Genomic DNA, 24904 nt, shown 5'->3' on the forward strand with positions numbered 1-24904 from the left:
CCGTATCGAGAAAATTGTCGATAATAATGACGTCACATCAATCCGATCCAAATTACTCGACAAGGAATGTGTGGAATTGAATCAACAATTGGATGTGGCAAAATTGAGAAAAGTAAGCATGAAAACCAAAATAGGTATACAGAAATACTAATACTGATAAATAACTATTTATACTTCTCCGAAACTGTGTAATCATTTTGTCTTGTGCTAAATTCGTGGGAAGTATGCCCGACTTTTGCATTTGGCAAAGTAGCATATTAAAGTTCCATAAACTACATCAATACACCGCTAGTAGTTAGCCTGGACTAAATAGGCAATTGAGTAGTAAAGTCCTCTCTCGACGAACAAATGTATAACATTTTACAAGACTTTCATCATGCCCATCCTATCGTACGATGCAGAGGCTTGCAGGATGACAATATCGGTTGAGGTGTCACTTGGAATGTTCGAGAGAAAGATTCTACGGAAGATTTTTGGACTTTTGCACGTTGGCGACGGCGAGTATCGCAGGCGATGGAACAATGAGCTGTAAGAGCTTTACGACGGCATACACATAGTGCAGCGAATAAAGATCCAGCGTCTAGGTTGGCTCGGTCATATCGTGCGAATCGATATATGGCGTCTCGGATAAATAAAAGACACGATTGATGTGTGAATGATATGTGTACTTCATTTTATTAGGTTAAATTAGTTGTTAGGTTAAATCACTTTGCACGTGTCTCGGTAGAAGTTCTAGAAAACTACTTCACTTGTATTCTATTCTATACTATTCAATTGTATTGTACAATATACATATGAGCGTTCAAGTTAAGGGTTGCCATGTCAGAAGCTAAATATGTATTCGATGCGGTACCAATCAAGAAGAAGAAGTGCAAACTATACAAAGAGCAAACTGCAGCAGTTCAATGTTACAGGTAATGGTAAAATCGGTGTTTCTACATAGACTTTAAGAAGGCGTTCGACAGTATCAAACGAGACGCAATATGGTTGGCACTAAGTAGAAAGGGAGTTCCCGCCAAGATAATCCGCCTCATCAAAGCTCTCTACGAGAACTCCGAACTGACAGTATGGGCTCCAAATTCATGAATGGCAACTTCGATTTCGTGTTTTAAAGCATCAATCGTCTCTGGGTGGTTCGCATAGCATTTGTCCTTAACGGTTCCCCACAAAAAATAGTCCAACGGGCTTAAATCACAGCTTCGAGGCGGCCAATTGATATCGGAATTTTGGCTGATTATTCGGTTTTCAAAAACGGTAGCAAAAAGTTCGAGTGTAACTTTGGCAGTGTGACACGTTGCACCGTCCTGTTGAAACCAAATGTCGTCCATGTCATCCTCTTCAATTTTTGGAAACAACTCGTTGAGCATGTCACGGTAACGCTCGCCATTTACTGTAACCGCGGCTCCTCGCTTATTTTCGAAAAAAATGGCCCGATAATGCCGCCAGACCAAAAACCGCACTGAACAGTGACAGTGACAGTGGATGCATTTGCTCCTCTACAGTAACGTGTGGATTTTCTGAGCCCCAAATCCGACAATTTTGCTTATTGACGTAGCCACCGATGTGAAAATCAGAAAAGAAGAAGAAGACTCACCACTTTGGAAATAGGTTTTCAATATTTCCCAATTTTGTTCAAGCGTATAGCGTCCCATTTCATAAATGTCAAACTTTTAAGTAAATTATGAACACATTTGACATGTCATTTGTGTTACCATTCTCAAAAAAATAGGTGGTTCAAAAAGCAAACGCTATATGGCCCACCCTGTATTTGTATATATCTGTGTGATTTTCGTTGCTGCCATCCTTCATGAGTGTGGAGATGTGTGCGTTTCAACTTTGAAACATGGATATTAGTCAAAACGGTGTCATCGTTCTTCTTAAGTCGTCGAACTTAGTTATAGAATCTTTAGGCGTTTTTCGAACGGTCGACATTTCAAACTCTTCGCACTCGCCTATTTTTGTTTAAGTATACGTCCCTCTTTCTTTCTTAACTACCAAAAGGACTCCCGAACGTTAAGTATTAGAGTAGGGGTTGTCTCAAGTATCTCATTGAGTTCAATAAGAATAGCTCTATTCACAATTTTTAATTAGTTAGGTAATTATAATCCTCGCCAGAGAATTCGGCCACGAAAATACTCCAAATGAACTGATTGGTTTTGTTATGGTTAAAAAAGTTCAATACAACAACAAAATATTAAATGTGTTATCGAAATTTTAAGCTACTGAAACAAGCAAATTTTTATATACTTACATTGAGATTATTGTTTTGATTCTCCAGCACATCCGGAACAATGTAACGTGCTGGAACAGTTTGTTTTGTTGAAAATGGGCCGTAGCTAGCTCTAATGGATACAGGCTGGGTTGTTTGAACAACCGTGAAACGATCAACTGACAAGACAGAATCATATGTTGCCCTTGTTTTAGTTGGATTGACAGACGAGGTTTGAATGGATATTTCTGGAGCAATTGGCGGCTGTCGTGAATGTTTAAAAAAAAAGCCACTCTCTGCAGACTCAAAATGGACTTCTACACATGTAATTATACCTAAAAAATTTAATAAAATGCAATATTTTATTATTATTAAAAAATTGTATAAATTTAGCTGTAATGATCTAGTTTATTATTATTAATTGCATTAATTCAAGTTGTTACTCTAGTTGTAGCAGTTTACAAAATCCTATTAAGCACAGTGAACTTATTGGTCGTTGTGGTCTATATCATCTAACGGTACGTCTAAGAAATACGCTGTTTTGACGGGATAGGTCTAGAGGAGAGATGTGATAGATGAGTGGGTTTAGGGGCGAACGTGTGTTGTTTTCACGTGCCGGTCATACGTAGATTTTACTAGGTAAGTGGTAGCTTAGTTTCTGAAATATGTGGAACCTAACTGTGCCAGTAATGCGGGTTTCAAGGTGACTCAAAAGCTTCGCCTGCAATGGGTGGAAATTGGACTCCGATAACGATATTCGGGGAGCAGGTGTTCATAAAGGTGGTAAGGGACTCTCACTGAATATCATTAATAGCTTGTCTTTATTCTGGGAGGTCCAGTGGTTTGCATGTATATTGTAGGCGGCGAGAACAACAGCAAACTATCGAAAGTGACCCTCAATATCTTGGTGATATTTACGGTTGGTATTGGTGTATTATCGAATTCGAATTCCAGTGATAATTTGACATCCTTCGCCCAAGTTGTAAATAGGGCTCCCGTGGATTTAGTGTGGGAAAGTTGGAGAATCATTTCAGTGAAAACTCGAAAATGCTGCAACACGAGCAATCGATATCATTGTCGGACGGTAATATTGAACAAAGGTCAGGGTATGGGATCAATGAAACTCCCTTTGATTATCGAGGAACTTTTGAAATATAGGAGCGGAAAAGCAAGGGAGGCAGGACACCACCCTCGGAAACCCTTGCTTTATTTTCCAGTTTTGAATTTTGGTCTCAAAAACGTTACTGACGAGTGTCGACTACACAATCTCTGTGGGAGAGTGGATTGTTCAATATCAACTAGTAGTATGAATAGATGCAACGCTACTAGGACCCTTCTCTCGCAGGGGCGATTTCGGTCCGCGTGTTTATGGCGGTAAGTGCTGCTGTGGTGCTGTGCACTGTGCCTGTGTATGGAAACCAGGTTGATGTGTGAATGAGTTCGGCTGAAAAGGCTCGCCCATGTGTTCCGCACCGACGAAACACCGAACGTGATTGTACTCTGCTTCCTTAGGTTGCACAATGGCCTTAATGCTAATGAAGTTGCATTACTTTAGGTGTTCAACCCATGGGTATGTGAGATTCCAGTTGCCGAATCTCCAAATTCAGATCCTTTGTTTGAGGATCCTCGGGATAGACCTAGGGTAGATGGTCACGCTCGTTTGGTAAAACAGCCGCCCCTAATGGGAAATTTGGACGGTTGTGTTTCAATCGTCCAGTAGGTTTACACCCCCCCGCCGTAGCAAAAGTCACCTTATACTTCCGCCAACGTGCACATCTGTGGGACTGGAAAGAACAGGGTCGATTTTCTCAATGAATTCTGACCCAATCAGCTTTGTTAAAGTTAATATTATATATTAGGTCGGGGAATAAGTTCACAGCTTTTTTACAGAAGAACTTTTTAACTTTAAACAAGAAACAATAATTATACTTCTGCTCAAATATGAACGAGACTTTATCAATAAAATGGTCCGCGGATGACATATGGCAAAAATAAATTTTTTGTTGGATGGTAGGACTGTTATAAGCTTACATGGCAAATTTCAGCGTGATATGTCACATAGTTTGTTTTCTACGCTACTGTAAACAAGTCAAGCTCGAGTGTGTTTTTCGAATTTAACGATGGAAATTCAAGTTGAACAAAGAATTTGTTAGAAATTTTGTTATTCCAACAAAATTTCGGCTTCAGACGCCTTAAAAATGTTGAAGACAACCTACGGGGACTCTGCTCTATCGCGTGCACGTATTTTCCAGTGGTACAAATCGTTCAAAGAGGGCCGTACATCAACGCAAAAAACCACGCCAAAGTCGCTCAAAAATTAAGGTTATGCTGACTGTTTTTTTCGATTACGAAGGTGTGGTGCACTCGGAGTTCCTTCCGCAAGGCCGATCGGTTAACGCTGAATATTATTTAGACGTTTTAAAGCGTTTGCGCGAGAACATTCGTCTTAACAGGAAGGAATTGTGGGGCAACAAGTCATGGTTCTTGCATCACGATAATGCACCAGCTCACACATCACGTCTTGTTCGCGATTATTTGAACAAAAATAATGTTAATATCGGTCCGCAAGCACCGCATTCGCCTGATATGGCTCCATGTGACTTTTTCCTGTTTCCCAAGCTCAAGTTGCCGCTCCGTGGAAAACATTTTGAGACAATTGAAGTCATAAAAGAGAATTCGAAGAAGGAACTGAAATCCATACCGAAATCGGAATTCCAGAAATGCTATGATGATTGGAAAAAACGTTGGCATATGTGTATCGCCTCCAATGGTGATTACTTTGAAGGAGATAAAATAAAAATTGAACAATAATTAACCGTTTGTGTTTTATTAAATCAGTCTCGTTCATATTTGAGCAGAAGTATCAATAAGTTAACCAATTATGTATTCGCGTTGCTGTTTACAATCTCTTCCCACCTCTTGACCAATTTGTTGATGCCGTTCCGCCAAAAATTTGGTGTCAAAGTTGTTGAACCAATTTTTAAGGACCTCTTTGTTATCGAAGGTAACGCCCTTCATATGGTTTGACAGAGAGCGAAATAGTTGGTAATCGGCCGGTGCAAGATCTGGGGAATACGACGAAATGCCTGACGTTGTCGTGAAGGAGTATGGTTTGTACATGTAGCCATTTTTGAACTTTGCAAACCAGTTCCGTGCTGTAGATTCGCTTTTGACACCTTCTCTATTTACGCTTCGCCCAACAGCAAATAAATCGTTGTAAAGTAAAAGAAAATATAAAAACGCAATGAACTTATTCCCCAACCCAATAGAAGCGGTGAATCGCGAAAACAAAATCGGTGGGTTTCTAGATCAAGGTCATAATGGGCAAATGTACTGATGCAAGAGATAGCATATGTAGCCATGATGCTACACAACCAGCATTAGCAATCGTTAGGTCAGGCGAGCTGCTGCATTTACTGGAAGAGGCGTCGTCGTTTGTCGTCTATCTGATCTGACAATATGATCCTGCATCAACTAATTATTTTGAGCTGGACATCGCCTGACTGAACAGCAATACATTGAAATTCTTAGGTGTTGTCCCTGCGCTCGATGTCTTCATGGATAAGACGATATTGCAAAGTATTGTTTACTATACATGCTATTCCACTACCACGCTCTCCCTCGCTTAGCTCTATAGGGTTATTCTAGTGAAGGGAAACGAAGGGTAAAATTCACTGCACTAGCATTCATAGGGTTAGTTTACTGACGGTCTTGGACGGGAAAAGCCGTAGTCATTCAGGTGAGTATGTGGGACTAACTGACAAGAGAATATTTCAATTTAAGTAAAAATTATCAAATCCCACTTGAAGACATTTTTTTACCATCAAGTCAAATGTTTAAAGAATACCTAAAATGGATAGCAAAGGTAAACTTATTGTCATCACTAATTCTATATATTTGACATCTCTCTAGATTAAGTTTACATTATTTGTTTACTATTCATTGTACATGCTATTTTTCACACAGCTCATTCTTTTGTCTGGATATGAGCTCATTTTATGTAAATGAAAAGACAGTAGGTAGAGTGATCTCAATAAAGTTGATTATCCTGATCTGTCAGTGGTGACATTATTGTCGAAATTCACCCAAATCCTTAAATTTGCTTAAACAGTTAGTAAGAAAGTAGAAATAAACGAACTCAAAGCTAGCTTAGTAGTAAGAGTTTTTTGTGAAATCTAATTAAAGGCTTTAGACAAATCCGTGTAAATTGAATCATCTTTCTGCATGAGATTGTAACATTTATTATCCCTTCAATAATGTCATCATACATGAAAAGAAACCGATAAATAAATCGGCTGCATCTTCTATCAAAGTCGGGTAGAATTTCTTATAAGTAAGTATAATTAATGACTTTCTTTTAGATTTTATGTAGCGTCAGAAATTTTTCGGGTTATTTCTTACAATCAGCTCAAAATTCCGAGTATACCTCCTATAAAAGTACTGCTTATTAGTGGTTTTAAATTAAAAAATAAAACCTTATTTCAAAAAATATAAACTTATAAGATGGCAAAACCATGATAGCTTATATTTTTTGGTATTAAGAAAAGTGTTTAAGTGTTCATGTCACTTGAGTAAGACGTCTTTTGGTGGTGTTCTTTAATATTTGCAGTTTTCCTAATATACACATGCCAGAAAAAGTATCTGTACACAAAGAAATGAAAGCAACATATTAGGAAATCCATTGTACAAAAAACGAAAACCATTTAAACTTTTATCAGAAATGTTACGTCAGTAATTTTTCTACAATTTCTCTAAATTTTTTCCTAAGTACATCTGTAAAAATTAAATTTCACAAAATGAAAAACTTCACTTCAGCGAAGCAGAAGAAGTATTCGTACATAGCAATATACGGTTAAAGTATTCATAATTAAAAATATGAGGTCCCCTTGAGGACCTCCGCAAGTCGAATTGTCAATTGGTGATTTGTATCATGCAGCAACCAGAGCTTAATATTACACAAATATACCGAATGCTCGGGATCATTATCATTCTGAAACCACAAATCATCACCAAGCTCCCACTGTTGAACACTTTGCATCATGCTACTCTTTAAAATATTTAAATAAGAAAACTTATCCTTTGTGGACTCTATAAAAACAATTTTGACAAATCTTTGTGCGGCCATATACTTGCTTTCATTCGAAAAAAAACACGTTCCCTAAATTCTGTAGGCTTGTTGACATATTCGTTTGCAAAATCCATTCTTTTTTTTCTGTTGATTTCGGGTATGTACGATTTTCTACAAGCTACACGTCCGCGATACACATACAGTTAGTAACAGAAGTAAGTATACACCGGATACGTTTCCAATTTTCCCCCAATCGATTCCTTCAAACAACCTAAGTTATAACAAAATTGTGTTTTATTTACATGAATGAAATACAAAAATTATATTTAATCCAAATAATGACAAAATTTTAAAAAGGAGCAAAATTATAGCTTTTTATATTAAACTTTATAAAAATTCATGTCTCAAAAGTAAGTATACTATAAGTCATCATATTATTAATTTGTGAAATCAAAAACATAATTAAAATCAAATCCTAGTATTTGGTAGATCATTAGACTTTACAATCGCTTTAAGTCGTGATGGCATTGATTTCACCAAAGTTTTCAGTTACAGCTGGTGGTATTTTATTCCATTCCTCTTGAAGGACGTTTTTCAGTTGTTCCTTATTTCTAATCGGATGCCATTACTAAAAATGTTCGAAAAAAAACACGTTCCCTAAATTCTGTAGGCTTGTTGACATATTCGTTTGCAAAATCCATTCTTTTTTTTCTATTGATTTCGGGTATGTACGATTTTCTACAAGCTACACGTCCGCGATACACATACAGTTAGTAACAGAAGTAAGTATACACCGGATACGTTTCCAATTTTCCCCCAATCGATTCCTTCAAACAACCTAAGTTATAACAAAATTGTGTTTTATTTACATGAATGAAATACAAAAATTATATTTAATCCAAATAATGACAAAATTTTAAAAAGGAGCAAAATTATAGCTTTTTATATTAAACTTTATAAAAATTCATGTCTCAAAAGTAAGTATACTATAAGTCATCATATTATTAATTTGTGAAATCAAAAACATAATTAAAATCAAATCCTAGTATTTGGTAGATCATTAGACTTTACAATCGCTTTAAGTCGTGATGGCATTGATTTCACCAAAGTTTTCAGTTACAGCTGGTGGTATTTTATTCCATTCCTCTTGAAGGACGTTTTTCAGTTGTTCCTTATTTCTAATCGGATGCCATTACTAAAAATGTTCGAAAAAAAACACGTTCCCTAAATTCTGTAGGCTTGTTGACATATTCGTTTGCAAAATCCATTCTTTTTTTTCTGTTGATTTCGGGTATGTACGATTTTCTACAAGCTACACGTCCGCGATACACATACAGTTAGTAACAGAAGTAAGTATACACCGGATACGTTTCCAATTTTCCCCCAATCGATTCCTTCAAACAACCTAAGTTATAACAAAATTGTGTTTTATTTACATGAATGAAATACAAAAATTATATTTAATCCAAATAATGACAAAATTTTAAAAAGGAGCAAAATTATAGCTTTTTATATTAAACTTTATAAAAATTCATGTCTCAAAAGTAAGTATACTATAAGTCATCATATTATTAATTTGTGAAATCAAAAACATAATTAAAATCAAATCCTAGTATTTGGTAGATCATTAGACTTTACAATCGCTTTAAGTCGTGATGGCATTGATTTCACCAAAGTTTTCAGTTACAGCTGGTGGTATTTTATTCCATTCCTCTTGAAGGACGTTTTTCAGTTGTTCCTTATTTCTAATCGGATGCCATTACTAAAAATGTCGGAAAAATTAATACGAAACGTACTTCCCTAAATTTTTATACTCACTTTAACTATTTCCTCTTAACAGCTTTTTTAATCAATACGTAAAAATAAATGTTATGCTAACTGAACAATCGTTTGCTGTATACCAACTTTTGTGACATAAATTTCGCTGGCATCAAAGACAAAGCAAAGCGTGGATAACGGTACCTAAAATTTACAGTTAAATTAAGGCGCATATGAAAGCTTATCCCAGTACACAATTATCATGTATAAAATATTTTGATTACATATTAAGGAAAGCGTTAGCGTCAAACAAATCCATAAATCAGGCTCCTGAATACTTATTTATGTTACTAACTGTACATACTTAAAAAAGGTATCTTACGTACAGTATCGTCGAGCACATGCTTGCCAAAGGAATTTGAAATTTTTTTATATATTTGAGAAACCGTAATTGGAGGATTATTTTTCACTGATTGCAATATAGTTCGTTTCTCACGTACGGTCAGCTTGTTAAATCGATCAGAACGTGGATTTGACACAATTGAACCAGTTGTATTGTATGTTTGCGCGATATACTGCACAGAGGAGCGGAGCAATTTCTTCCTAAGATTTGCCCAATTTCGCGGAAAAATTTCCCTTCATTTCTAAGTTTCAGGATAATTTTTCTCTCGTCAACACAAATTTCCTTAGTTTTGAGGGCCACCGCTATTTCTTGTACACAAAAACTGTAAAATCACTCCAAAATCATGCAGTCACAGCAAAATCATTTACAAACTAAAATTGAAACGTTATTGCGTTGTGAATATGCCACTGCATATTGAGAAGAATCCCTGTATTCTGAATTAACCGGGGGGTCAAAAATTTTGGAGATAGTCGATAGCTTTAAAATAGGTTTATAATTTCGAACGTACTTTTTTCCCACTCTTAAAGAAAAGCGTAATGAAGGAGAACTCCCCAATAATAAAAATTTATTGATAATTAGTTTCAGGGAATACTGCTGAACGTCCATGAGCATCACTTTGAGAGAATGGTTTAAGTAAAACATTACTAATATCCGCAGGAGAAAGACATAGAGCTCCAAACTTCAAGGAGTAATCTAGGTCAGAGGAAAAGTAACACGGATGATCAAGTTCTTCATCAACAAAATTATATTTAAAAAATTCAGCAAATAAATTAGCCGCTGCACTTGAGCTTCGTGGTTGATTGTTATCTAAAAAAATGCACTACTCCTTCTAGATTTTATGTAATTCGAGAAGGTTTTCGGATTTGATTTAATGTTCAACTCCATGTTATGAATATAGTTATTATAGAGAAATTTATTTAAATAGTTGAAATCTTTTAACGTTTATTTATACTACAAGTATAAGTATATTTAACAAAATACAGATGGTTTTCTCAGTAGATTCTAATTTCCTGAAATAATTATTCTTAAGATTTTCAAGCTTTTTCAAAAATACCCTTAGAATTTATAAGGTCTTCTGTCTTTCTGAGCGGAATGTTATCCAAGCAGAGTTTAGACAAAATGGACTTAGAGGTGGAAAAATTGTTAGATGGGTCTGCAAATACATTATCCCAATTAATATAGAGTAGCAGGTCTTTGAAGTTGGCAAAATCGTATAATGACTAATTAAATGATAACCTGGCATCTGACAGAACAGAAGAAAAAATTAGAAATCGAGTTTGACATCTAAGGCTAAATTAACCTTATCTTTAGGAGTTGTGGGATAAAACCATCCACTGATCTTGTAGCTTATGTTATCATTTACAAATATGTATAACATGACAGGTTCTATTCGCAGAATAGAAAATCGTTAATTTGAAATAAATTAGGATTAAGAGTAAAGAGGCAAAGCGAATGGGTCTGGTGGTGAACAAGAACAAAACGAAGTACCTGTCTTCAAACAAACAGTCGGCGTTGTAAAAGACTTCATTTATAACAATGTCAGCCTGGAAATCCAACATAGAATCTCTCTAGCCAACAAGTGCTACTTTTAATTAAGTAAAGTCCTCTCTCGACGAACAAAACTAACACTCTACAAGACTCTCATCTTGCCCGTCCTAACGTATGGCGCAGGAGCTTGGACGATGACAACATCCGATGAAGCGACGCTTGGAGTGTTCGAGAGAAAGATTCTGCGTAAGATTTTTGGACCTTTGCACGTTGGCAACGGCGAATATCGTAGACGATGGAACGATGAGCTGTATGAGCTTTACGACGACATAGACATAGCGCAGCGAAAAAGATCCAGCGGCTTCGTTGGCTGGGTCATGTCGTCCGAATGGATACAAACGCTCCGGCTTTGAAAGTATTCGATGCGGTACCAGCTGGTGGTAGCAGAGGAAGAGGAAGGCCTCCTCTGCGTTGGAAAGATCAGGTGGAGAAGGACTTGGCTTCACTTGGTGTGTCCAATTGGCGCCGGTTAGCACGGCCAAAATCGCGTAAGCGGTTATCGCGCCAATTAAGAAGAAGAAGAAGATTGAATTTGGTGCGCGTATGTGTCCGTCAAACTATGTGTTTATAAAGTGCAATTAACGTTCTAATGCTTCTTTTCCACTTAAAGCGGAAAATATAATTAGTAAATGGCGAAGTTACGTTCTACTTCGGAAATTTATGTACTGGGTTACTCCACAAATACTTGGCCCAAATTACCATCAAAAAAACAAACATGTCCGTTTTTCCTTCAATCATCGTACTAACTTAACTATTCGTGGAAGTGCCAAGTTAGCAATAAAAGAAATGTGCATATTTTGGGAAAATACACAAAGCTTTATCAAGGACAAAATCTTCAAAAGAATAAAAATAAAAATTTGGAGGTTTTTCGTACAAGAGAGATGAAGTTTGTTGATGAACTGTAAGATCTTTTCGATATCGCACACATTGATGTTATATCTATGATGAAGGATGAAGCTGATAAATCTTTTCTTCTTTCACAACGTGAGAAAGGGCGTCCAGGATGTATGCTTGGAATTAATAAAACAGCAATTCTAAATGGTAAACAAAAATTAGATCGGTTGAATGCAAAAGAAAGCGAAGGCATATTGATGAAAGTAAAAAGTCAATAGGAATCAGTTCTCAAGGTATGAACAATGAGTATTTAATTTAACATTTAATTAATTTAATTCACTAAATTTAATGTTAAAAATTAATTATAATTAGATCAAGAAATTTTTTCTTCGTCCGAAAGCGATATCGAAACACAAAATGATCCGAAACTTGAAATGGTGGATACGGAAGAACTGATATTTCTGCTAGGTCGGCTATTCATTTAATTATTGCAGTCGCAGAAGCACTTGGACATTCCGTTAATACACTTGTAATAAATTGCACAGCATTACAGGATGAACGTAAAAAATTGAATTTTTAAATTTGTTTTTATTTTGTATTATTCAATATATAAAAATATTTAATTTTTTTTTTATAGGTTGCAGCTGGAGTAGTACACTGGGATGGAAAAATTCTTCCTGAATTAATTAGGAATTAACAGGACTAGAGCAAGTAGATCGTTTACGAGTCATTATTTCTCATGCAAATGAAGAACAACTACTGGGAGTTCCAAAATTAACTACTTCAACTGGCCTAGAAATTGCTGAAGCTGTTCCCGAGACATAATAATTGTTTACTTTTTTAATATTTAGATTACTATAAAATCATTATTTCTTAGAAACTAACATAGTTTTAAGAATACGATATTCTAATTCTACAACTGCGATATTTCGAATAGTAAACATACATAAACTATTTTTATTTTACTTAACTTGAGATTAATTTTAAAAAATACCCATTTTTCTTTATTTTTCAACTTTAGGCTCTAGTCGGAACCTCTAAATTTTTTCCGATTGGCTTAAGATTTCATAATTTGCAGTTTTTTAGGTAACCTTACTTTTCTATAAGGTGTCCCGCAAAAAATAAAGGTGTTCTTTTTTCCATACGAATAACGGCCACCCTAGTCTACAGTCTACATGTAGAAAAAAAGTTGCGGAAAACGAAAATAGTAAGTTTGTAATATTTTGTATTTAATATTTCATTTTTAATATTCTAATCATAATATCAAAGTAATAAAAATGTTCCAAAACGTCTACAGGGTTGCAAAACATAACTTTACAAAGTGTCTATATTTTACTGATGGAATGTATTCGAAGATACGAGCTGCCAGATCTAGAAATTACGAAAGTTATTAAACACATGTATATAAGCAGAGGTGTATGCGCATAGGGAAATCAGTCGTAAGTTAGACGTGTAGGCGAGTGAACGAAAGGCAATGAGTAATTCAATCGTAAGGTGAAGGTAAAGTAAAGCTCTTAAGTGTTGGAAAAAAAGTAAAGCAAGTTGTGGTGCCATTGATTTATGACTTATTTGACAATCCAATGATCGAACTCAGAGGAATTTTTGTGAGAGATTTATTTGAATTTTAGCGCAATGAAAATTCGTAATAATACGTTTGGAAAACGCCCATATGCCCAATTTAAGTAGATAAGTTGAAATCACCTAGTACACATAAATTATTGGTATTTAAATTATTCAAAACTATGTTGACAACTTATGCAGACACAGATTTAATCCATTGATTAGTGGAAATAGGAATGCGTATCCTTAATTTCAGCGATCTTTAATTTCCAGCGAAATTTCTAACAGGCGAGGATTTTTTTAGATCTGCGAACAGCTAGTAGTCGCTGGGATCCAAAACTGGCGAATACGATGGATGTGGGAGCAATTCGAAGTTCAATTTACATAGTTTTGCCATTGTTCAGAATCATTAAGATGTTCCTGTTTTTGGTCAAAAGTGAACAAACGCGGCACCCACTTTGCACACAGGTTTCTTATGGTCAAACGCTCATGCAATATAAAGCCAACACGTTCTTTTGATATCTTTACAATGTCAGAGAACTCACGCAACTTCACTTTTCGATCATTCAAAACGATTGTGTGTTGTTTGATTTCTTTGATGTTTTCTGGTGTTACTGCCTCATTTGGACGTTACCTGCGTTGTCTCTACGACCACGTTCGAAGTCAGCAAACCATTGCTTTATTGTTTCTGATGGACCGGAGTTTCCAAAACACTTTTCAAGCCATTGCTTCAAAAATAACAAAAGCAGCTGCACTCTTAGCACAATAACTCACGAACTTCTGCTTCTTAATTGGCGCGGTAATCGCTTACTCGATTTTGGCCGAATTTCACAAAGCGCGCCAGTCGTTTTCACTTGTACTAACCGACGCCAGTTGGACACACCAAGTGAATCCAAGTCCTACTCCACCTGATCTTTCCAATGCAGAGGTCTTCCTCTTCCTCTGCTGCCACCAGCTGGTGCCACATCAAATACTTTCAGAGCGGGAGCGTTTGTATCCATTCGGACGATATGGCTCAGCCAGCGTAGCTGTTGAATCTTTATTCGCTGCGCTATGTCTATGCCATGGTAAAGCTCATACAGTTCATCGTTCCATCGCCTGCGATATTCGTTGTCGCCAACGTGCAAATGTTCAAAAATCCTCCGCAAAATCTTTCTCTCAAACACACCAAGCCACACCTCATGGGATATTGTCATCGTAAAAGCCTCTGCGCCATACATTAGGACGGCCTACTTAGTCCAAAGTAGCACTTGTTGACAAGAAAGATTCTACGTTGGATTTCCAGGCTGACATTATTATCGGTGTTAATGCTGGTTAATAAATAAACGAAGTCTTTCACAACCTCGAAATAATCACTGTTGTTGTTGTTGTTGTAGCGGCATAAACATTCCCCATATATATATGAGGAATGCTGCTGAAGTGACAGTCCTTGGCCGGATATAAATCCGGGTCGTTCCGGTAACGTAGAACCGACTGTCAACAGCGCCGACTGTTTGTTTGATGACAGAAGGTACTAAGTTTTGTCCTCCTTCACCACCAGCCCAATTTGCTTTGCTTCTTTATCCGGTTTGGAAACGACAGACCTAACAGCGAGGTTGTTAAGGCCGATGATGTTAATATCATTGGCATACGCTAACAATTGTACGCGGACGAACTAATGAATATAATATCATCAAATTTTAACAGCTGTCTTTTTACGGTTAGTACTAACTGAACAAGAGGTGAATGCAATAAACTTAGTGCCATCTATGTTTTAAGTCCGGGATTTTTCAGCCCATGTAATAGATGCCAATAGCGGTATATATGCGTACAACGGCAAAGGTGAGGATAATGGTAATAAAGCAAACAATGATGCGAAGAAGGCTACGGCAACGATAAAGAGCAACGCGAACTTGCACAAGAAAGCAACGACGTAATGTACATGTAAAATGGAAGATTTGAGCAGCAAGTAACGAGACATAAAAAAGTGTGCGAACTGAGTGACACGGCTATATTTACAACTTCTTCGAATGAGACCGGTAAACTACGGTTCTCGGAAAAAGAAATTGAGCATTTAAAACTACAACTAGAGCTGGCAAAAAAGTTGCCCCTCATCAGTTGATGTTGTAGCAGCATAAACATTCTCCATACTTACATACGGGGAATGCTGCTGGAGTGGCAATCCTTGGCCGGATATAAATTCGGGTCGTTTCGGTAACGTAGAACCGACTGCCGTGGAAACGTCATCAGTCAAACCAGCTGCCTGCAGTCCTTTCTGCTTAATGACAGCAGGATCTGCGACAGTCAGTCGGACATAACAGGTAACATATGTTTTGTCCATCTGCAGCCTCTCACAGCCTGCCAAGCTCGTTTGTGGGTTACAGCAACCCGATTGCTAAACCAATGCTTAGGTAATAATATGACTTATCAAAGCCGTGTAGATCCATAGGCTCTTGCTTAGAGAAAACCGCCACGTTTTCCCAAAGACACGATGGCACTGCCAGAAGGCTGTCAGAGCTTTGGATATCTTTGTTTCAACGTGTGACTTTCACAGGAGTTTACTATCGAGAATTACTCAAGATATTCGATTTTTTTGGATAGCTGGATTGCGACTGATTTTAGCTCAGGCAGAACGAGCCCATCAAGCTTGCTCCTTCTGGTAAAGAGGACAATACCAGTCTAGCGCATTCGCACATCCCATGTGTCAATTATATCCTTAGTTTTCTGCACTATTCTACAGATGTTCCAAAGCGAAGAGCCTGTCACCAAACAGGCAACGTCGTCCGTCCGCATATGCTTTTGCGTAGACTCGCGCAACATTTAAGGTGCTGAGTAGATGATCGAGCACTATGCACCAGAGCATTGGAGACAGCACACCGCCTCTGGGACAGCCTCTATTAACCCCGGATGACAGCAGCAGACCTTCCTCTGCACGCACCGTGACGATTCTTTGGGCCAACATCGAACGAATCCAATTCACTAGCACCCGGTATACCCCGCGCCTACTAGCAGAGCTGCACATACTATCAAAGTGACATTATCAAACGTCTCCTCTATATCTAAAAAGATACCCATAGCGTAGTCCCTCCTGACGATGGCTAGCTCTACCCTAGCAAAAAGATTTTGCAGTGCCAACTCGCAGGATTTTCCACTTTGATAGGTATGCTGAAGTGGAGAAAGAGAGTGAACCTTCAGCGACTTTTGACGTATACGCAATTCCATTAGCCGTTCGAGTCTTTTCAGCATGAAAGAAGTCATGCTGATGAGTCTAAAGCTTTTGGGGCTGGTGTAGTTATCTCTTCTAACCTTAGTGATGAAGGCGACCTTCGCCATCGTCCAAGAGCGTGGTATATGGGCCAATGCCAGGCATGCAGTGAAGATTTATCTGTTGGTGTATCAGCATAAACATTCCCCATACATACATACATGCTGCTGAAGTGACAGTCCTTGGCCAGATATAAATCCGGGTCATTCCGGTTACGTAGATCCTACAGTCGTGGGGTCGACCTTTATGTTATTGGTGACTCAAAGTTGTTATTCATATTCCTAAGTCACACTAATTGTAGCATTGCCAAATCCTATGCATTGTTAGCATTCCTTTACCTTTTTAGCTCTGATTTTAGTGATCCGTATACCCTGAATGTTATATACGACCCAAGTCGGTCCAAACTTGAATACGCGGCCCTCATTTGAATACCCAAAAGGTATTTGTTCGCTTAGTTCTCCGACCTGTGAATTCTATGAACGCAATCCCATCATATACTGCTAGATGTAAGCTAATCAAATTAAAATTATTAAAAATGGGGGGAGTTTTTAGTCCAAAGTTTCGCCTGCAGCGCTTTTTTATATTAATAAATTTGTGATATTTTATAAATATATAAACAAGATTTTCGTAAATACTAAGAATTAAGAAATCTTAGTGAAATACTTGCTAGGTTACGAATTGCGTTATTAAAGTCTCTTCAACGATTTCAGTACAATAAGCCAATATACATATGTACTGTGAGCGTCAAAATAAAGTGTACTAAGCATTTTGTTATAATATGGATTTTATTTCAGTCTTTTATAACAAAGCAATATATTTAGTATTTGATTCTCTACTAATTACTAGAAAACAACAAAAAATAAATTACAACAACAAAAGTTGTAAGACAAAAACAAAATTTAGTGCATATTTTACGAGTCAAAATAAAGTGTACAAGATATATTTTACAAAAATGATATCGATTTAGTATTTTGTTGATTTCCCTTTTGCTTTGATAACGGAAGACAGTCTTCGGGGCAGCGACTTAACTAGTTTTTTTGTCACGTCAGATGAATTTTTATCCCACTCTTCCTTTATAGCGAGTTTCAGCATATCCATATTGGTTATTGTCCTTTTCCGGATTTGGTTGTCTAAATGCTCCCACAAATGTTCAATAGGGTTTAAGTCCGGTGACTGTGGAGAAGGATCCAATGTCTTGGGAGTACGATAAAGCAGCCATTCTTTTACTATTTTTGCTGTGTTCTTGGGATCATTATCTTGTTGAAAGATCCAAGATCCCTGCAAGTATAATTTCTGCCCACTGGTTAGTAAAGTATTTTGTAAAATATTCAGATAATGTTTTGTTCATGGTACTTGCAATAAAAACCAAATTGCCAACTCCGCTTGCCGCCATACATCTCCACACCATCACCGAACCCCCACCGTGCTTAACTGTGGTTATCAAATTTTGGTCGGCATACTCTTTATTTTAGGTTCTTAAGACTTTAACCGGGTTTTTCTGCCCAAATACCGCGAACTTACTTTCATCGCTAAACAGGACATTATTCCAGAAAGAAACATCCCGATTTTCGTATTTGTTTGCATAATCAAGACTTTTTTTTTTGATTAACTGTCGATATTAGCGGCTTTTCTCGTGGGAGACGACCATGTAACCCATTTGCGTGCAACGCTCGACGTATTGTACTGGCACTTATGCTAGTATTAAAGGGATTTTTCTTCACATCACGCACTATAGACCTTACTTCAGTCTCATTTAAAATTTTGGACGGCCTGCACCTGGGCGATTTTCTACTTTCCTGAACTTTTTGTATTTGTCAACTATATTATTTTTTCACAGTATTATGGCTTCTGTTGACAATAGAGCCAATTTCACGAAAGGTGTTATCTTCATTGCGAAGCTTTAGTACCAGTTCTCTAACATCAATCGAAGTTTGTTTACCCATTATTAAAAAAAAATAAATAATAGAATTTAATTTACTGTAGACAAAAACTTTTCACTCTGCCGATCACAACCAATTAATTTTACCGTACAACATTGCTAAAATGCTACTGATGTACGCTGTACACTAACTTTTGTTTTTGTCTTACAACTTTTCTTGTTGTAATTTATTTTTTTTGTTGTTTTCTAGTAATTAGTAGAGAATCAAATACTAATTTCAAAAACATGAAATTAAAATATATTGTTTTGTTATAAAAGACTTAAATAAAATCCATATTATAACAAAATGCTTTGTACACTTTATTTTGACGCTCACAGTACATACAGTGTGCCACTTAAGTCACCGTACTCTTGTTATATTTGCACAAATCACCCTGTAACTTTGCCAAATTTTTATTAAATTTAAAAAAACTTTGATGCAGGCTAACAAAACAATATATTTTCTTTTAAATAATGTAATAAAAGTATTAAGATTTCAAATTTAAAGTAATATTATTAATTAAAAACAAAAGGAACTTTAATATCTGCGTCAACAAAAATCTACGTACTCTTACAAACTAATATGAACTTATTAACTATAAGGAACATTATTTTCATTACAACTTTTAAGTTAATATAGTATCTAGTGGGATAACCCTTCATCTTAATCACCTCTCTGAGGCGATTTGGCATTGACATCACCAGTTTTTCAATGTAATTGGGATCCATTGCGCACCACTCTTGGTACGATGCCTCTCGCAGGAGGTTTTTATTGCTTATGTAGTGTTTTCTTATTTTTTTCCAGCAAATTCCACGCGTGCTCAATCGGATTGATATCCGGGCTGTTGTTGTAGCAGCATAAACATTCTCCGTGCATATACGAGGAATGCTGCAGAAGTGATAGTCCTTGGCCGGATATAAATCCGGGTCGTTCCAGTTACGAAGATCCGACTCCAAAAGGTGTGGAGTGTTGTACGCGAGGTACAGCCTGGTGTTCAGTGCTTTGTGTTTAGGGTCGTTGTTTTGCTGAAAATAGGAATCGGAACCTATTCGGAATTTCTCGGCGCTGCTCTTCATATTTTTGTTTTGTCAAAATATCAATATACACGTATTGGTCCATCACTCCGTCGATAAATTCCAAATTTCCAATTCCTGCTGCAGCTATGCAGCCCCAAACCATAACACCTCCGCCGCCATGTTTTACGGCAGCATTCCCCGTATGTAAATATGGGGAATGTTTATGCTGCTACAATAAAACCGTTTCCACGACAGTCGGTTCTACGTTACCGAAACGACCCGGATTTATATCCGGCCAAGGGCTATGACTCCAGCAGCATTCCACGTATGTATGTAAATATGGGAAATGTTTACGCTGCTACAACAACAACAACAACAACAACAACAACGGTTTTATGAGATTTTTTGGATTTAGAGCTTTTCCTGGTCTCCTCCATACGCGGAAACGCCCGTCTGAGCCAAAAATATTGTACTTCAACTCATAAGAAAAGATGACCTTCCGCTTTGGCAAACCTCTAAGCGCTCCCTCCTATTAAATAAATTTAAGTCCGGCTTCCTGTGAGGAGTGTAGGACCTAAAGTTATATGTTTTTATCGCTCTACGGACTGATTTCGAGTGCCCCTCCTTCTCAATGTTGCGACCTAGCTCTGACGCAATCTGCACTACGCTACAAAACAGATCCTTGTCCACCAGATGCTTTATTGTGCGGCTGTCACGTTCGGAAAGTGCAGGTGGCCGGCCGGATCTTTTGTTATTTTTAATGCACCCTTCGTATTTGAATCGCCCAATGACAGTCTGAATAGTGGATTTGCTTCTACCCATAATCTTAGCTATCTCTGCATAAGATTTTTGCTCTTTTGTGTAGAGATGCAGCATCTTTCCACGATCATCGAGTGATAACTCTTTTCGAGGCATTTTGTCTATAAAAATCGAATATTTTGTCCAGCTCAAGCAAAACACGCCAACTATAATGAATTTACTCATTACTGCACACATTTTTCAAAAATCACCTAAGAAGAACGCTGGCGCCAGACAGCGTAAGAAATTAAGAGTACGTCGACTTTTGTTGACGCAAGTATTTGAGTATGTTTAGATTCGTTGGTATAATATAAGACTAAAATTAAAAGTAATTGTTTTTCTTTTGTAACTTAGAAGAAAATATATTGTTTTAATAGCCTACATCAAAGTTTTTTAAATTTAGCAAAAATTTGGGCAAGTTACAGACACACACTGTACACACTGTATATATAAAAATGGCGCTTCTTCTTCTATTTGTGAGGTGCGTCTTGATGTTCTTCCTCAAATGGAGGGACCTACAGTTTTAAGCCGGCTCCGAATGGGAGACATTTTCTATTAGGAGTCGGTTCCCCCGACAGTCGGTTCTACATTACCGGAAATACCCGGATTTATATCCGGCCAAGGACTATCGCTTCAACAGCATTCCTCATATATATATGGACAATGTTTATGCTGCTACAACAACAACAACATTAGGGGCTTTTTCATGGCAGCAATACACTCGGAGGCTCGCCATTACCTTTTAGGAAAAATTTGTTCTTTGTTTTGGTGTTTCACCGAGATTCAAACCTACGTTCTCTCCGGTTTCCGAAATAAGCCAATAGGGCCGTGAAAAATTGATTTTTACGCCTTTCCTGGGGTTCTATACTGATTCTGAGGTTGGGACTTTCATACGGAGAAGTGGGTCCTTGCTCTTTCTGGTGCCACGCCCTCTCTCCTTCCGTCCACCAATCAAATTGATTGTGGTAGTAACGAAAAGTTTAGCCGAATCTCTAGCTTACTTTTTTTTTATTGAAATCTACTTATTTTTCGCTATCAAAACTCAACTCTCATTATTCTTATACATGTGTGTACATACACATGCATACATATATACAAAATTTGTAGCAACCCATGGAAAATTCAATATCCTTTCTCTGACGTTCGCACATTAATAAACAAGATATCAACTTTCAATAGAATTAACGAAGTATATATATACATATGTATCAATATTCAGGGATACTGAGCTTACTGCAAGATACGATTTTTTCTCTTTTCGCCCATTTTTACAGGTCTTCAGTACCAAAAATAAACTTACTTGTGTAAGATGCCAATATAAGAAACATCAAATATATTATTTTCGAAACCATTTCGTATTATTCCAACCAGCTACGCGTCCAATCAAATAGCCACAATTTCCACCTGTACGTCACACCAAATATTTAGCACAGTTAATAATTACACATTTTTAGTTGCAATTGTATTATTTTTTATCGATTCCTCCAAATGTATACCACTTTACAAGTGAGGCATGCATAATCTTATGTCAATTTCCCTGTTCGCGAAAGAAAGCAGTACATCGCATGGTTTAAAAACAACACATCGTGTCATATTATTTGACTTCATAAGTATTACACCCAAGTCACATTTTTGTATTGACAAATCTAACACCAAATGCAAAGCCACTACAAATATTTTCTGCACTAGAAATACATAAAACCTATCAACCACGATAAAAAATCGACTATTAAGCCGGCCACCACACAACTTTTTTGACGCCGTCCAATTTTCCCTCTAGTAAAACGACTGATGACACAGGACACTCATACGAATCGAAGTCAGCGCAAGTATTTTGTGAAAGTGAATTGTCTTTATACCTGTAGGACGCCTACGCTACGTAAACAATTTTTCTCGTTTTTGATAGGTAATACGTACTTTTAATTGTATTTAGAGCATTGTATTGTACAAGCCCTAGTAATGTAAACATATTGTTACGAATTTTCTTACGTTAAAATTCAAATAAATCTCTTACAATAACTCTCTGAGTTCACGCACTAGATTGTCGAATAAAACACTTAAGTCCACCATTTTGTTATTTTTCAAAAAAAAAATTCCCATTGTAGTACCTGCCAGAATGACAAGCCTACAAAAGAATAATCAGTTTACCTTTTTCGTTTCAGATGAAAAGCCAAAATCCTGTCCACAAGTCACCTATCTTTTTTTAAGACGCTAACTTTGGTGCCACACTACTACAAAAAAATATGTCAAACAAAACTCATAACAGAAGTGAAACTTTTAAGGCAGACAAAGAAAGAGGGAGAGATCCGAGAGAGAAAGAGAATATATATCTAAATAAATTCACAGCATTTGCAGAGAATGAAAATAGATAAAATTTACAAAAAACGGAGAAGGGTCGACCGGTGTAGGTAAACGCCGGACACAAAACATGGCAATAACGCTCACTACTCCGAGCGTTTATCACCCGCACAAACGCAGCGATTCCAGGACCGCAGTTACGGCACAAATTACCGCAAGGCAATACCAATAAATCCGACGCCGGAATGGATAGCTTTTTATAGTACACTCAAGCACTAGCTGGAAACGGAAATAAGCGCCAAAACGTAGGCACCAAAAAACAAACGCCAAAACAATTGGGACCAAAAAACGCCCCAAACAGTAGGCACCAAGGAAATATAACGCCAAAAAGTAGGCACCAAAAATATATTTCCTACAAGTTTGCACCAACAAACAAATGCCAACAAGTAGGCAGTGTTATTTCTCACTATATAGGGTAGAAGGGTCACTGAAAGGTGATAGCAAAGCGTTGTGGAATTATATCAAGGATAAGAAGCGAGGAAACAGTGACATTCCAGCATCCATGGTCTGGAATAATCAATCAGCATCAGGTGGCGTAGAGATCAGTAACTTAAAAGCGTATATGCACCGGTGTCTGACGATAGCGTAACCCTAGCACACTCACACCCTTACACGCAATCGGTAAACTTAAATGACTTTGAGGTTACCTTTGATAATGTCTTCAAGCAACTGAACTCCGTAGATCCTAGTAAAGGTGCGGGACCTGATGGCCTACCAAATGCCTTTCTTACAACCTACACCAACTATCTACTGAACTCACTGAATACCAACACCTGTGTTCATAGCATCTATACTGACTTCAGAAAAGCGTTCGATCGAGTTGACCATGACATCTTGCTATACAAGCTAAGGAAATATGGCGTCTGCGGCAAAGCGTTAGACTGGCTTAGGTCATATCTAGCTGGTAGGCACCTGCAGGTCAAAGTGGATGGCCACCTATCCAATGAATATGTGGCTAACTCTGGTGTTCCGCAAGGTTCTCACCTCGGTCCGATTCTTTTCAGCATATTCGTGAATGATATTGGTAACGACTTCAACTCAGAATACCTACTCTTTGCAGACGATCTTAAAGTTTATCGATCAATCAATAGTGTGCTGGATAGTCATCTACTACAACAGGACGTCGATAATCTCTCTGGCTGGTGTACAAGGGACAAACTGGATCTCAACTTTAAAAAATGTGCTGTAATGTGCTTCTCGAGATCGCGCACTCCCTTACCTGCAGTGTACACACTCAATGGTGATAAAATAAGGGTGGTGGATGGCATCAAAGACCTCGGTGTCATGATTGACACAAAACTAACTTTCCACAAGCACATAGACGGAATAACTCAGAGAGCTTTTAAGATACTCGGATTTATAACTAGGAATAGTAAGGACTTCAAGAATCCCTACTCCCTAATTTGCCTTTTCAAAACTCAAGTTCTTCCAATACTGGAGTACGTATCCATAATCTGGTCTCCATACACTGAAGCAGGCATTATTAGACTTAAAAGAGTGCAGCGTAAGCTCTGCAAGACCTTAGCCTTCCGACATTCATCATCAACCGTTTCAGCTACAGAAGATATCTACATTCGGTACAACATCAACAGTCTGCGTGCTCGCCGTCGCATAACTGATCTGGCGTTCTTCTATAAAGTGTTAAATGGTATTATTGATGCCCCGGAAGTACGCAGCTCCTTCGAGCTTGCCCCGGCTGGTCTCACTCTTAGGAATAGTCGTCTACTGAAAACAGTCGCTACTTACAAAAACTACGTCTATCACGGCCCGTGCAATAGAATAGCCATCAGCGTCAACTCACTTCATGGTGTTCTCGATTTCTATGGTGGAACCTACGATACTTTTCTGCGAAATGCCAAAAATATCATCCTATAGATTTTTCTCAAGAACCGTCTGTCCCATATTCTTTATCATTGTATTACTTACCAGCCCTCTATAAATTCTGATTCTCTACCCTCTTTTTATTTGTATGTATATTGCCGATTGGCGTTTGTTTAAATAAATAAATAAATAAATTAGCAACCACAAGGAAAAACCCAGGAAAAATAGCCTAAAGTGTATCTAAGAAAAGATATATAAGGTATAGCTCTCTCTCTCCTTTTCTTTTACGTTATATCTTTTTTCTCTCTCGCAGAACGATTGTGGAAATTGTGGCTATTTGATTGACCGTTCGCTTGTTTTGTGAGAAA

The 24904-nt window shown here is 37.4% G+C and overlaps 1 protein-coding gene across 4 annotated transcripts in view; it reads right to left on the reverse strand.

Moving 5' to 3' along the window:
• LOC129236771 (transmembrane protein 132C) overlaps nt 1-22031 on the reverse strand; it is an 88060-nt gene extending 66029 nt beyond the window's left edge. For all 4 annotated transcript variants that reach the window (XM_054870980.1, XM_054870981.1, XM_054870979.1 and 1 more), the window contains exons 1-2: nt 21658-22031; nt 2252-2544 (exon numbers count right to left, since the gene is read on the reverse strand). In XM_054870980.1, the coding sequence (XP_054726955.1) occupies nt 2252-2544; nt 21658-21709 (345 nt within the window). In that variant the 5' untranslated portion in view covers nt 21710-22031. The remainder of the gene's footprint in view (nt 1-2251; nt 2545-21657) is intronic.
• Between the last annotated feature and the right edge of the window lie 2873 nt (nt 22032-24904).

Source organism: Anastrepha obliqua, chromosome 2 (assembly GCF_027943255.1).
Source record: "Anastrepha obliqua isolate idAnaObli1 chromosome 2, idAnaObli1_1.0, whole genome shotgun sequence".
Lineage (NCBI taxonomy): Eukaryota > Metazoa > Arthropoda > Insecta > Diptera > Tephritidae > Anastrepha > Anastrepha obliqua.